At 42.3% G+C, this 15,972-nt stretch overlaps 1 protein-coding gene across 1 annotated transcript in view; it reads left to right on the top strand.

Moving 5' to 3' along the window:
* The first annotated feature begins 1,746 nt into the window (after positions 1 to 1,746).
* The window catches only part of LOC124009211 (activated CDC42 kinase 1-like), an 85,229-nt gene continuing 71,003 nt past the window's right edge, over positions 1,747 to 15,972 (top strand). The window contains 2 exon segments of the mRNA XM_046320773.1: positions 1,747 to 2,444; positions 12,331 to 12,508. Of these exon segments, the coding sequence (XP_046176729.1) occupies positions 2,382 to 2,444; positions 12,331 to 12,508 (241 nt within the window). The 5' untranslated portion in view covers positions 1,747 to 2,381.

The following is a 15,972-nucleotide window of genomic DNA, read 5'->3' as shown; positions in this document are numbered from 1 at the left end:
TGTAATCATATTGCCATTGATTTAAGAGTTCTACACTATATTTTAGCTGAACAGCGTACCACTTACCAATTACTTTACTTTATAATGGTTTGGCACACCTGGGACCATGAAGTGACAAAAACCTCCGGGGACCATGACACAACGTCTTAAAAACGTCTTTGGGGACGTTATTACACAAGGTCCTGATCACTTTAGGGGACCATTTCGTGACATTCCTGGGACGTCCTAATAACAAATGTTTGTTTGCAGAGACATTCCCTTGGGACCATCATGCAACATCCTAATGACTAGTAAAATGAAAGTTCTGAGAACGTCCTACAATGGTCCGGACATAGTCCTCAGTGACGTTCTGGTAACTTAAAGGGCACTACTTACAGGGCACTAGACACTCCGACCAAACAGGGACCTGTATTGAACGTCCTCTTATGGTCCTGAGGTTGACTTTGTGTTTTAATGTTCCTAGAGTAGGATAACGTCTCGCTGAAACCTTTAAAGGGACCTAATGGGAACGTCATCCAATGTCCTTAGGACATCCGGTTTGCTGGGAACCCAGTTTTAGACTGAACTGAAACTTACCAGAGAGAGGGAGGCAATGCAAGAGTCATATCTTTGCCCTAAATCTGTCCGTTTTAAGCAGAGCCTTAATTATTAAACTGGTGAGATTTTTTTGTATGGGGGTAATGAATGTCGAATTTAGTCAAGATTAACACAAATTACTATATGTGAGGCTTATTTGATCTAATATAAGTTGTGTAATACCTAGGTTGTGTACTAATATACGTGTGAGGCATGTGACATACTGGCAACTTAAAAAAAAAAAAAAACACTATCCCTGTTGAAATTCAAGACGGGCTATACATATCACGTCGATGAATTTAAAATGCCTTCACCATATAATTCCTTATCAAATATTCAACTCCCCCTCATCTTTATATCAGAGTTGTGCCTGTTGTTCACATGCGTATCTATCCCCTCATTGTGGGAGGGGGGTGTTTACATGAGTCTGGTTCCATCTCCACTCTGTAAGGCAATGTGGTCTTAAAGAAAGGCCTTTTGAATATAATTGTGATCATGAATTAATCATCAATCATCAAATGTATCATTTGCTAATCCCATAACTGAAATGTGTGTCTTCAAATTGAGGATTGTTATTATACATTTTTCTTGACGACCCGATGTTCACTAAGTAAGAATGGAAGTGAAATAGTACCCCCCCTTCACCCCCCAATGGATGCAGATGCAAAGTGTTCCTCAAATGTGTGAGTTAGTAGGCATGCCATTAAAGAAAGAGTGATTTTAGTTATTACATTATTGGTTCAAGTTATTACACTATTGATTTTTTTTAGCAGTTATTAGCAGTTATTACATATATGGCAGTTACATACAGGGTTTACAGTGTGTAGAGGGTGAGGGAAAGGGAGATAAAGGGGAGGGCAGGAGAGGTAGCGAGACAGGGGCTAGAGGGAAAGGGAGATGGGCAGAGATTGAAAGGGAAAGAGAGCGAGGGAAGGAGAGAATAGCAGGGAGAGCGGGAATACCAGGAATTACCAAACTGTCAGCACCAGCCATCCAGCAAGAGAAAGAGTAGAGAGTGAGGAGAGAGCCAGAGCGACACAGAAGGAACAGCTCATCCTTCCACTGCACACACACACTAACGTGCATACATACACACAAACACATTAATGTGTTCCACAAACAAATAAATACACAAACTCACTCACTTAAACAACTTACCACACATACACACACTCTGAGTCAAACGCTCCTCTGCTCCCCACTTTCCTTTTCTCTCTTCTGCAGCTGGCTGCTCTGAGTGAACTGAGACCAGGTCGCTACTATTTTTAGCCCCACGATGGAGGGGATGGATAAACGAATGGGTGGAGAAGAGTGGGGGTAGGAGAGAGGGACTTGTTTTTTAGAAGTTTTGCTACAGAGACCTTGCTGCTTTGCATGGGAGACTGTCAGAGTACTCTTACAAACTCGACGTAAGCTGACATACCTTGGCTACTGGACAGTAATTGAGATAGATCTCAGCCAACCTCGGAATGCTGCCAGACAAACTAACAGTCCCTCAAAGCGCTTTCGTCTGGATTTATCCCTCTGATTCGACCATTGTGTAGGTTTCTTTTGATTTTTTTCCCTGTGTTGTGTCGAGGAACTAAAGGAGCTTATGTGGATTGCCCCGCGATGGAATGTAGCCTGGCTACAAAAGCTCACAAAGTTGACCTTTTCCTTTCCCGGGATTGGGATTCGGATCGGTGGACGCACAATGTTCCCCCTCCGGTGGTAGACCTGGGACTCCCGCTGCTCTGATACTGTCAGGCCACAGGAGAAGGTGCCTCTGAGGATTTAAAAGCAGACATTCATACACGGAATTCGGGATGCGGCGTTTCGACAAGCTCAAAAAGTCGTTCCCTTTCCTGGCACACTTCCATGTGTACGGAGTAAGTCTACTTGTTTCCTCTCGTTGGCAAGTTGTTTTGATATTGGTGATATGGTAATGGAATTAATGGATATAATCGTGGCTGGTCTGGTAATAGAATTGTGAGTGTATCCAAGGCATTTCTACCAAGGTGGAGGAAGTTGGGTGAAGATAAGGTTCCTCAAATGAAAGATTTTTGGGTCACCTATGCTTGTATGGGTCTATCCTATGTCAAAGTGTACGCACCTGACACAAACACATGCGTTCAGTGACATGTCTCAACATTGATATATGCAATGGTAGGCTGAACCTGTTCACATCCAATTTATTTTGATATGTAAGATCAATTAACATTACTAAGCCTGGTTTCAGTGGCAATCATGTTTTAGTTAGAAGCCAGACAATTCTTGGTTTCTTCCTGGAATTGCTAGAGCTGTGTTTGAAATCTCATACTAACATACTCTATACTACAAACTTAATGAGTATATACCACATACTATATACTATTAGTTAATTTTAGTATATTGTAAGCAAACGGTATCCTTTCAGTTGTGTGTACTATGGCTTTGCATGTCTACAGGAAGTTGATGCTGTTGCTATGCAACCTCTTGCTAGCTTGAAGCATAGCAAATTACTAACTAGACTTTGGGTGTGTTTGTCAATTCAATAAGGAGTGTCATAGTGCGCTCTGGGCGTTCGTAAATTCAGGGCGTTGTCAGATTGTCCGTTCAAAAATTAGGAGCAATTTGCTCTCGGAGCATTCAGAGCGCACACTGGACGCTCTGGCCAAGGAGTAGGAGGGTTGATCCGAGCATTCTGACTGGCAGTCAAGCACCCAAGCTAACTTGCTAGCTACTTTCAGACACAAATGAGAGAACATCTCACTGACCATTTTACTCACCCTAACAGAGCTAGTTAGACTGTTTTTGTTATCCAGAGGGTATGGTTATTAACTGTTGTGTTTGTCAATAATTTAAATGTTTAAAAAATTCAGACGTTTACTGACACCGGCCACATTCAATGGGTTGAGCATTCGTAAATTCATCAGTTATTCTGCGCTCTGCTTCTGGCAGTCAGACGAGAGCGCTCTGAAATTGGAGTAGATAGCAAGAGCGAATTTACGAACGGGCCCGAACGACTAGACCACTTAGCTAAGCTATGAATGACGTGAATAATCTAGTCAATAAACATTGGGTAGGTAGTTAGCATAAAGTAAATATACTGGAAAGTTCAATGTACCAACTAACACCGTTACTGTAAGTAGGTGGCTAGCATACCTGGTACATACTGCTGCTGTAATGATATGCTTTTCGGTTTGTAAGGATAGCGTAGCTAACAAATTTTCAGCCAACGTGTAATTTACTTTATTCCATTGCTCAACATTTTCTTAACATTTGTCTTAATTAGTTAAAGCAAAGAATTTGTATCCCTTCTCGTCAGACTTCGGTTGCATATTTTCCGCCATTTTCTTAAAATCTGAAAACGTGAAGCCAGAATTGCATTATGTGCCCTAAAAGCACGGAAATAGGCTTTGTTTTATTAGACTCTATTAGACTATTAGACTCTGATCTGGGTTTTGAATTTTGTAGCAGGCATTATAGAAAATTAACACAGGTCTCATAAACAATATCTCAAACCCAAGCCCACGTGCTAGTGAGTAGCCAGCTAATATTTTTATATTTAAAATCCAGCCGTCTATTTGCTAGCTAACAAGGTAGAACAGTTTAATTGTTACAATGTTCCCTCATTTTTTACGGCAGTAAGTAACATTTCAGGTCTGCTTAGTGCAAACTTGAAAGTTCTGTGCAACTTCCAGCACACGTTTACTGTAAAATGCATTATTTCCATGCCATTATTACAGAGAATTACAGACAAATTATGCTGCCTATTGGCTACTTAGCTTATTCAAGCCTGTCTCAAAATAGGTTTCAAGGATGTCTGGAAATGTACACGTTTTGTGCTCTCATAGGAAGCAATCACTTCCCCTTTGCTGACTACAAATTATCTATAACTGGGCTAGTAACTCACTAACTGGCAAAGCATATGAACAAATCTGCACACACTGTTGTAAACACAGTCCAGTTCAAAGTGAATGACACATCCAAATATAGCAATGGATATTTGCATATAGGCCTACTGCAGCTCTGATTGGTTATGCCGCACTGGTCTGTGTAGAGTACAGGCTGAGTTGTGCATGTCAATGCAATAGAATCTTACTCTGATGCATTCTGCCTACAAAAAAACATGTCTTGCATAGTTCACTTTGTTTCGGTATGTTGCATTGAAACTGGCTAATATTGCGTTTAATTCGATCCCAGTTCCCACAGTAAAGGGAAACATTGATCGTGTTAACTAACTAGAAAGTTGAGTGAAGTTCAATCGGATATTTCTTCTGCGTGGCAGTACCGGGGAGCTATGTAACCTCGGGAACATTGGTTATGAACACACCCTTCTGTCAGTCTTCAACTGTTTGAACAGCATGCTTGTCCACTTTGTGAGAATGTTGAAATCAAGTGGCCTACCTTATTTCACGGAATGAGAACGAGTTGCAAATTCCTTATATATAACATTTTTTTATGCTCATTGCACTTTTTATAAAACACAGACTACAGCTAGTATATGTCTGGCTAAAATGCTGCTAGCAGTACGTGGTACCGGAATGTTGCTCACAACAGAAACTGAGCATTAATTTTCCAGAATCAATCAACCCATTTTAGTAGGGTCTGCTCGTCACACAATTTGAGGAGTTAAAACACAACCTTTCTAACGATACCCTTTTTAACTTCTCCTCTGTTACCATAAAACAATGTCTCAATGTGTTTCGGTGTCCATATGACGGATTCTGTTGGATCAAACCTCAAATGCAAATAACGAATTGAAGCTGATTGTTGTCAGAAAGGAAGAAGTGATCTTTAATCTTTGTTGCTCTGAGTGGCAGGGGGAGGGGTTTGGTGTCTGTGGGAAGATACACAGAAAAGGAGGAGTGAAGGAGATGACCAAAAAGTCACCATGAGAACAAGCGGACATATAAGCTCATAAACTAAAAAGAAGAAAAAAAAAACTTGATTCTTGCGATACAGGCGTTTGGAATATTGCTCAAAATTAACTTGATATACTGCCCCGGGCCAAAATGTAAATTCGCTTGGATTGCATAAATCCCTCATTGGTTTATTGCCAATGAAAACTCAAGTAACTTCTGCAGCTGGGTATTTTTGAAGCAACAGAGACACTCTGAGACAGACAACAGGTCATGATGTTCATTGCTTCACTTTGCCGAATGTCAAAGCCCTTCCACATGACGGTCATTGTTTCACATTGCGAGGCCAATGCTAAATGCCTTTACCCAGTTATGAACTGCAATGATGAGTCCCATTTGCCCGTTTAAAAAAACTTGCTTAATAATTTTCTCTGGCTTGACCAAACCTCACCACAACAGCTGTGCTTGCTCTTCTTGAGCTTAGGATGACATACTAACACAATCTACCCACTAAATGTATTCTACTAAACACACTAATGAATACATTATATATACAAAAGTATGTGGACACAATTCAAATTAGTTGATTCAGCTATTTCAGCCACACCCGTTGCTTCACAATCTGGCAGTCTGATGAACGAATCTGGGTTTGTTGGATGCCAGGAGAACGCTACCTGCCCGAATGCATAGTGCAAACTGTAAAGGTTGGTAGAGGAGGAATAATGGTCTGGGGCTGTTTTTCATGGTTCAGTCTAGGCCCCTTAGTTCCAGTGAAGGAAATCTTAACGCTAAGACATACAATGACATTCTAGACGATTATGTGCTTCCAACTTCGTGGCAACAGTTTGGGGAAGGCCCTTTCCTGTTTCAGAATGACAATGTCCCCATGCACAAAGTGAGGTCCATACAGAAATGGTTTGTCATCGGTGTGGAAGAACTTGACTGGCCTGCACAGAGCCCTGAACTCAACCCCATCGAACACCTTTGGGATTAATTGTAACTCCAACTGTGAGCTAGGCCTAATCACCCAACATCAGTGCCCAACCTCACCAATGCTCTTGTGGCTGAATGGAAGCAAGTCCCCGCAACATTGTTCCAACATCTAGTAGAAAGCCTTCCCAGAAGAGTGGAAGCTGTTATAGCAGCAATGCCAAAGATTTTGGAAAGAGATGTTTTGAAGAGCAGGTGTCCACATACTTTTGGGTATGTAGTGTACAAGTCTAGACATCCTAAACAGTCTCCATGTCTCGATTAATTCTTGAGACGCTCTGACTTTAAGACTAATGTTACAAGTGGTCGAAGTAGGCATCCACAGATCCAGTTGAGGAAAGCACTGCTTGCTTTTGCCTGGCTCTGTCTCTTTTTGTTGCCTGACTCATTTTGACTCAGGAACACTGAGACAAATTCCTCTGGGCTGACTTGTGGAGACTACAGGGAGGGGTTTTGCGCAGCATGTCTTGAGAGCAGTCCAGGATCTTTTGCATTTCTTCACTCCCACTAGGGGAATGAGTTCTGGCCAGAAGCATTTTTCACCAGGGACTTCTTGTAGCTCTTCCAACTCCATTCCATTACTCCAAACCCTCCCTCCTTTCTCCCTCCACTTGGATGTGAAAGTTAGTGAGCTCAATCCTCAAGGAAAAGACAGCATTCTGAAAACTTGTGGTGGATTTGTCATTATACTGCACTTCATATCCAATTGTTTCAGACCAGAAGGTGCAGATGAAAGAAAGGTGACAGAGACCTGACCAGTTTTTTTCATACCAGACACTGCAAGTCAAGGGAAGGAGACGAGCAGAGAAAGCCACTTTAGACCATTGAGATGCAGCCTTTTCTGTTGGCCAGCATTCCCCACCGCCCCGTGACAAGTGACACCTAGCAGCGGAACACCTCGTCCAGCTTCCGCCCCTCGTACCTCCTAAGCGCCAAATCCGTGTACACAACGTCAATATTTCTCTTTCTACTGCCAACTGCCTTGCACCAAAAAGGTCAGTGGAAACTTACTACCAGGGCACAAGACTGATACCATTTAGTGGCATTTTGCGGCCCTTTGACTTGACTGTGTGACTTGCGATTGGTGTGAGCTGCACATTCTACATAGTCACCTCACTCAAAGCGTCCTATTTTTTAGGAGGCTAATGACATGATTTGGTCAAACAGTAAAGTGCATTATCCTCATGATTCCTGTAATGAAAGTGTCTGTCCTGAGTCAGATGCTGTGCCTGTTTCGCTGGGGTCTGCTGATGTGATGAGCGAGCTGCTCTCACTGCCTCTCCCATTGCGATCCAGGAGAAAAAGAAAAGTGTCCTGATTTGTATAACATTTCAAAATCCAATAGTGGGAAAACACAACTTGTTTAATATTGGTTTGTTTAATGAAGAGATGTTCCTGAGTGTGGATGTTTGTGTGTGCGTGCTGACAGCTTCGTTGAAGAGAGGAGGTTCTCAGCGTTCTGTAGGTATACCTTTGAGCTCTATAGCACCTATTTTACAACCAATCAATTTGATATGGCTTTGAGATATGGAGCATGCAAAATGCACGTTGGCTATTGCGTGTGTATGGGCCTCATTGGGTAGTATGCTACAACTGCAAAGTTTATTTTTTAGGACATTACATTTACTGTTAGATTATTACATAGTTTATACTAGTGGGTATTACATTTAGTATGCAATCTAGCTAGTGTGTTTTGAGTTTCCGCGTACTCGGGTGGTGAATTAGGCCCAAATAAATTAGCCTATGATGAAGATCTAGGCAAATTAATTGAACAAAAGTTTGTAGTCCTATTTTTAACAGTAAAATATAACAAAAGCCTAATTGCCAACCCAAAATTCATGACAATCACTGGATTAGGTTGCACATCAATATATCTCAAGTCATGCATTCTTGCTTGAACTTGTTAGATGAAACGTATTTATTGAATACCATCTCTGTAGTCTATTACACTTTTTAAAGCACTGTGAATGACATAAAATGATTAGGCCTACTAATTTGTTCTATTCCCTGACGCCGTGAAAAAACTGAAAAGGTTAGTGCCCCAACAGTCTCCCCTCTTTCCTTTGACTCCTGCTTGTTCTCGTGTTGGACTGGACAGATGCTAAGATTGTTTAAACGTTTCAAACCTGACATTTAACCTCTTTAGGTATCAGCTCTGACAAGCCTGGCTGCCAGGCAAGGGATGTCGACTCATGTCTTAAGCACTGCCACGAGAGGTGACACTTTGGTTTCAACAGCTAAGCAGGGAAGTTTCAGCATCGTGACCAAAAGGAAGATTTACAGAAGTTAATTAATGCATGAATAAAGTACCTTGTAGAGCAATTCTCATCTATTTATTTTTCCGATTTCCACAATACAGCTTAGCATAGTGGCTTTTAATTCAAACACCGGACTTCAGCGAATGAATTATCTGAGGATAGCACCCCAGTAAACAAAGAGAGAAAAGCATATTTAAACCCTGCAGGCGCGACACAAAACGCAGAAATAAAAATATAATTCATGCTTTACCTTTGACGAGCTTCTTCTGTTTGCTCTCTACTATGTCCCATAAACATCACAAATGGTCCTTTTGTTCGATTAATTCTGTCGATGTGTGTATATATATATATATATATATATATATATATATATATATATATATAAAGTGTCCTTTTATTTGGCGTGTTTGATCCAGACAAACACCTGTACCAACTTGCGCAACGTGACTACAAAATATCACAAAAGTTACCTGTAAGCATTGTCCAAACATTTCAAACTACTTTTGTAATAGGTATTTTTTAAACGTAAATAATCGATAAAATTGAAGACGGCATATACTGTGTTCAATACCGGAGGAAAACCAAAGCGGAGCGTGCTTTCAGGTCACGCGCCTCTAACAAAGAGTACACTTGCCTCGAGCCTCATTCTGAACAGTGTTACTTCTTCATTTCTCAAAGGAAAAACCTCAACTAATTTCTAAAGACTGTTGACATCCAGTGGAAGCGATAGGACATGCAGGAAAGTCGATTAGAAATCTGGATTCTCAATGAAAACTCATTGAAAACAAAAGAAAAAATCTGAATGGTTTCTCTTCGGGGTTTCACCTGCCAAAGTTCTGTTATACTCACAGACATGATTTAAACAGTTTTAGAAACTTCAGAGTGTTTTCTATCCAAATCTACTAATATGCATATCTTATCTTCTGGGTCTGAGTAGCAGGCCGTTTCCATTGGACACGCTTTTCATCCGGATGTGAAAATACCGCCCCCTGTCCCAAAGACTACTTTCTACTTGGGTTTTGTCGAAGTGGATAAAGCCTTGTTGCCAGACAACTAAGAGGTGTGAAATTCCAAAGTGCTGCTTGGAACATTGAGACAGGAATATGGATGCAAACATCTGCTGTAACCATTTTGAAACACATTTGAATCAAAATAGAAGTAATCTCTTCTCATGTCACTCATTTGAGTGATGTGTCTATGTCTTGCTAGTTAGTGAAAGGTTTTTGGACTTGGTCATAAAGACCTGTGTGTGTACATGGGTGCATAAGTGTGGATGCGCTATCAGGTGTGTGTCTGCAAAAATTACGAGTTGAGATTGTACTTTATTGTCTGCTTGACTGACTAATCGTAGACTCATTTGAACTATGAAACTAAAAGAAGCGACACTCCAGTCTCCAACCCAAATCCATTAACAGTTGAACTGGGAAAGAGGAAGCCATGACCCCCTTTGCTCCTTAACCTATGACCCTGCCTTGGTCAATACCGGAATCCCATCAGTCACAAAAGGCTGATTGAGTCCTCTGACCTAAATGACATACAACTTAAAAACCTGGGTGACATCATATCATTTTGCAATATCTAACTTTTTTGGTTAGTTTTGGAGATCTTAACTGCAAAGCTAGGGAAGGTGGTTTCATGTATGCTCGTGACAATTGTTGTGAAGTTGGAATTTTATAGATCCGTTTCAGTACAACAGTTTTTTGGAAACCAATCAGATGCTACCAATGCGTGTGACATCAAGGAGTTGTCAACTTGTCATTGAGGAAACTTCCAGGCCTTTCACATAGCATTAGAAGTTTAAACAGTATAGCACAGGAGCTACTGCAGCATGATGTCGGTTTTTCTGCAGTAGACCACACACACACACCACACTTATGAGGCACTCACTGAGGCACTTAAAGACTTCCTGACACCCAGGTGACCCCTTGCTTGTCTTCTTATGGGGTCAGGTCTAGATGGGATACAGCTTTTGTCAAAAATAAATGTTATTTTAAATCAGCTTATTTATTTATTTTCTCAATTTTAGCTAAGCCTAACCCTTTTCCTAACCTTAACCTAATTCTCTTAACCTGCTGCGTTATCTTAAACCTGCTACGGAAAGTTGTATCCCTTCTAGACAAAACCCTCTTACGAAAGAGGAGACCCCGTATCTGAGGTACTAGTAATTGCTGCTCTTCAGCAGTCAATCACATAAAACTTCTCCCTCTCTCTTTTACCCCCTCACTATCATCTGTCTGTCTGTCTGTCTGTCTGTCTGTCTGTCTGTCTGTCTGTCTGTCTGTCTGTCTGTCTGTCTGTCTGTCTGTCTGTCTGTCTGTCTGTCTGTCTGTCTGTCTGTCTGTCTGTCTGTCTGTCTGTCTGTCTGTCTGTCTGTCTGTCTGTCTGTCTGTCTGTCTGTCTGTCTGTCTGTCTGTCTGTCTGTCTGTCTGTCTGTCTGTCTGTCTGTCTGTCTGTCTGTCTGTCTGTCTGTCTGTCTGTCTGTCTGTCTGTCTGTCTGTCTGTCTGTCTGTCTGTCTGTCTGTCTGTCTGTCTTGAACTCTTTCTCTCTTTCTCTCTTTTTTCCTTTCTCTCTTTTTTCCTTTCTCTCTTTTTTCCTTTCTCTCTTTTTTCCTTTCTCTCTTTTTTCCTTTCTCTCTTTCTCTCTTTTTTCCTTTCTCTCTTTTTTCCTTTCTCTCTTTCTCTCTTTTTTCCTTTCTCTCTTTCTCTCTTTTTTCCTTTCTCTCTTTCTCCCTGCCTCTCTTTCTCCCTTTCTTTTTTCTCTCTTTCTCCCTTTCTCTCTTTCTCCCTTTCTCTCTTTCTCCCTTTCTCCCTTTCTTCCTTTCTCCCTTTCTCTCTTTCTCCCTTTCTCTCTTTCTCCCTTTCTTTCTCCCTTTCTCTCTTTCTTCCTTTCTCTTTCTTCCTTTCTCTCTTTCTTCCTTTCTTCCTTTCGAGAGAAAGGAGAGATCCCTCCCTCCCTCTAGATCTCTATCAGGACTAGATAGGTGGATAATTGAAAGCACCTGATATCCGACAAACGCTCTGAGTCAAATAGAGAGGAGAGCATCAGGACATGTTTGATAGAAGTCAAAACAACTCTTGGAATCCTGATGACATTTGTTTGTCAGTTTCAGTTGACCGCTATCACCACATAAACAACTCAGCACAGTAGTCAATGTGTAGGCTATCAACCAAGAGCATGCAGCCCCTTATACAGCTCTATATATTCTATGCATGGTATGTTTGAGAATGATGAAAAGGGCATCAATTGTTTGGATAGATTGGATATCTGGATAGATTGTCTGTTTGGATATATTGACTGGGACTTTTGAGGGATGTAATGTAGGCAGGCCTACAGTACATCATGGTACAATCTGATGAGCGGTGCACAGTAGGGTACGTGAAGCCTGTTGCGTATCATCTGGACAGCAGATGCTCGTTTTCTTTTCCTGTGTACATGTGTACTGATGTGTCTGTCTACCAATCCATGACAGTGCTAGTGTATTCTTGGGGAGGGACAACAGACTGAGGACGACTGGTGTGGTAAATTGCTGTATCTGTGTCTGACTGTGAAGAGGTTGTGTAGTCTTCTAGTTTTGAGTGTTTGTTTTTTTGTACAGGTAATGTGTGCATGCGTGTGAGGAGGGCACATAATGGCTCAATGTTTAAATCCGGTTTCTCCTCCATTTTTCGTGTGTGTTATCCAGAAGCTAGGCAGTAATATGCAGTCGGAGGAGGGCACAGAATGGCTCCTGGAGCTGCTGATGGAGGTGCAGCTGCAGCAGTACTTCCTGCGTATCCGCGACGACCTCAACGTGACGCGACTCTCCCACTTCGACTACGTCAAGAACGAGGACCTGGAGAAGGTCGGCATGGGGCGGCCCGGTGAGTTTTATAGTGGGGGTGGATTGTGTGTGCATTTTTCGTCCAAGTGCATTAATGTAGTATTTGTTTGTGTATATAAGGTGAGGACTCAACCAAGTGTGTGTGTGTGTGTGTCCACATTTTTCTTTTAGATACCCCTACCCGAAGTGTAACAAAACACAACCATGTTTTTTCCATATGTCTAAGGTCTCCTATATATTAAATGGATGTTGTTTTTTTTCTTTTTTTACTGCAAAAGTTGTAACATTTATATATATTGTGACACACCCCCTTAACTCAAACAGCACAGAATAATACCTGGCCGGAAGGGGAGTGGGCCACATAAGCTCACGTTACCTAATATCGCAAGCTCTGATATGGCAACATGTTTAGTACACGTAGTCAATTGGCTGCTCTACATACAGAAATAAACAACATTACAGTATCTTAAAGCATTTTGGAAATATAAACCTGTAAACACACAGATACAATAAGAAGAAATATAAACTATAAATATTTATGGTGAATGTTAACTTCTCTTTTTGGTAGATGTTCAATTGACCACTTTCCAAGTCAATTTTGCTGTCATTCACTGCTGAATGCATACAGTTGCACGTTTAAAAAATATTTTGTGGCTATTGTTATTGGTTCCAAGGTAACCAAGTGGGCTCAGACATGGAAATCCAATTTTGGGGTCCAGGTTTCATTAAAGGGTTTTGTGTATTTAGCCCCTAATTACAGGGGCAATCACAGATATTTTATATTTTTTCTCAAATCCAATATGGTGTCCAAAGTCAAATATTTCTGCCATAATAACATTTGATGGAGGTTAAATCCCCTGTAAAGTTAAATTTTTTAAATGAGAGGAGTTTTTTTCAGAATTGTGTTTAACATTCATTCATGCCTACAAAGACTGGTAGGAATCCATTTTATTCTAAATCTAATATGGCCAACATGATTACACTCAAACACCTTAGCCCTTGTTCATTTTGTATTGTGTTATTCTGTATTTAAAATTGTTTCATATGGCTCTTGGTATACCTAGGACTATGAGTGGCACTGCCATGCCTGTTGTTTGAATAGCCAAAGCCTTTTGGTCCCCTAAAAGGAGGGGACTATATACACAAAGTGCTTTAATTTCGAAACATTTACCCGATATGGATGAAAATTCCCTAAAATGTAACCTCATAATTTCAAATCCAAAGTGCTGGAGTACAGAGCCAAAACAACAACAAATGTGTCACTGTCCAAATACTGCTGAAACTTTGATTCAGTGTGTGTGTGAGCCAGTGTGTGTGTGAGCCAGTGTGTGTGTGAGCCAGTGTGTGTGTGTGTGAGCCAGTGTGTGTGTGTGTGAGCCAGTGTGTGTGTGTGTGAGCCAGTGTGTGTGTGTGTGTGAGCCAGTGTGTGTGTGTGTGAGCCAGTGTGTGTGTGTGTGAGCCCGTGTGTGTGTGTGTGTGAGCCCGTGTGTGTGTGTGTGAGTCCGTGTGTGTGTGTGTGTGTGTGAGCCTGTGTGTGTGTGTGTGTGTGTGTGTGTGTGTGTGTGTGTGTGTGTGTGTGAGCCCGTGTGTGTGTGTGAGCCCGTGTGCGTGTGTGTGTGTGTGCGTGTGTGTGTGTGTGTGTGTGTGTGTGTGTGTGTGTGTGTGTGTGTGTGTGTGTGTGTGTGTGTGTGAGAGAGAGCCTGTCCGCGCGTGTGTGTGAGAGAGCCTGTCCGCGCGTGTGTGTGAGAGAGCCTGTCCGCGCGTGTGTGAGAGAGAGCCTGTCCGCGCGTGTGTGAGAGAGAGCCTGTCCGCGCCTGTGTGAGAGAGAGCCTGTCCGCGCGTGTGTGAGAGAGAGCCTGTCCGCGCGTGTGTGAGAGAGAGCCTGTCCGCGCGTGTGTGAGAGAGAGCCTGTCCGCGCGTGTGTGAGAGAGAGCCTGTCCGCGCGTGTGTGAGAGAGAGCCTGTCCGCGCGTGTGTGAGAGAGAGCCTGTCCGCGCGTGTGTGAGAGAGCCTGTCCGCGCGCGTGTGAGAGAGCCTGTCCGCGCGTGTGTGAGAGAGCCTGTCCGCGCGTGTGAGAGAGCCTGTCCGCGCGCGTGAGAGAGCCTGTCCGCGCGCGTGAGAGAGAGCCTGTCCGCGCGCGTGAGAGAGAGCCTGTCCGCGCGCGTGAGAGAGAGCCTGTCCGCGCGCGTGAGAGAGAGCCTGTCCGCGCGCGTGAGAGAGAGCCTGTCCGCGCGCGTGAGAGAGAGCCTGTCCGCGCGCGTGAGAGAGAGCCTGTCCGCGCGCGTGAGAGAGAGCCTGTCCGCGCGCGCGCGAGAGAGCCTGGCCGCGTGTGTGAGCCAGTGTGTGTGTAAAGGGAAGGGGCTCGACCATAGCCTTCCAAAAAGCCACCACCAGTAAAACAAAAGGCTGGTGTTAATCTCTGGGTTATACCAGTGTGTTAGGGCCTTTTGCCTCCAGTGCGTGCCAGGCACACAACCAACCAAGGGAATGAATGGCAGCCTCAGGAAGAAGTAGGGAAATGCCAGGCAGGGGAAACTACACTAAACAAAAATATAAACACAACATGTAAAGTGCTGGTCCTATGTTTCATTTGCTGAAGTAAAAGTTCCCATACATTTTCCATATACACAAAAATATTATTTCTCTCACATTTTGTGCATGAATTTGTTACTTCCCTGTTAGTGAGCATTTTATCCTTTGGCAAGATAATCCATTCACCTAACCGGTGTGGCATATCAATAAGCTAATTAAACTGCACGATCATTACACAACTGCACCTTGTGCTGGGGACAATAAAAGGCCACTCTAAAATGTTCAGTTTTGTCACACAACACAATACAACAGATGTCTCAAGTTTTGAGTGCAATTATTATGCTGAATGCAGGAATGTCCATCAGAGCTGTTTCAAGAAAATGTAATGTTAATTTCTCTACCATAAGCTGCCTCCAACATCGTTTTAGAGAATTTGACAATATGTCCAACCGGTCTCACAACTGCACACCATTTGTAACCACACCAGCCCAGGACCTCCACATCCGGCTTCTGCTCCTGCGGGATCGTCAGATGGGGGAGGACGGGGAGCTGAGGAGTATTTCTGTCTGTAATAAGGCCCTTTTGTACGGAAATCTTTGAAATCGTTGCATGTTACTTTTTATATTTTTGTTATCAGTATTAAACAATGGCTAGCAGAGTACCATAATGAATTAATCTTAAGACTAAAGCTTTTTTGTACATTTAAATCTAAGGATACTTCAGCTAGTATAAGGGACTGCAGATTACATTTGGCTATGTAGCTAAAACTGGTGCAATGTTTGTACATGGTCCCTGTCGAATAAACAAATAAAACAAATAACTTCTCCCTCTAATTAGCATTTGAATGGTAACAATATTTTATGGTTATTTATCTGATGCCTTCATCCAAAGCAGCAGTCAGTCAACAGAAGTGCCATGCATTATTACAATAACATTTGGGAGGCAAACAACAAATCTATAAACCATATTGTGA

This window comes from Oncorhynchus gorbuscha, linkage group LG22 (assembly GCF_021184085.1).
Source record: "Oncorhynchus gorbuscha isolate QuinsamMale2020 ecotype Even-year linkage group LG22, OgorEven_v1.0, whole genome shotgun sequence".
In the NCBI taxonomy this organism is placed as follows: domain Eukaryota; kingdom Metazoa; phylum Chordata; class Actinopteri; order Salmoniformes; family Salmonidae; genus Oncorhynchus; species Oncorhynchus gorbuscha.
This window is presented reverse-complemented; position numbering and strand designations above follow the sequence as displayed.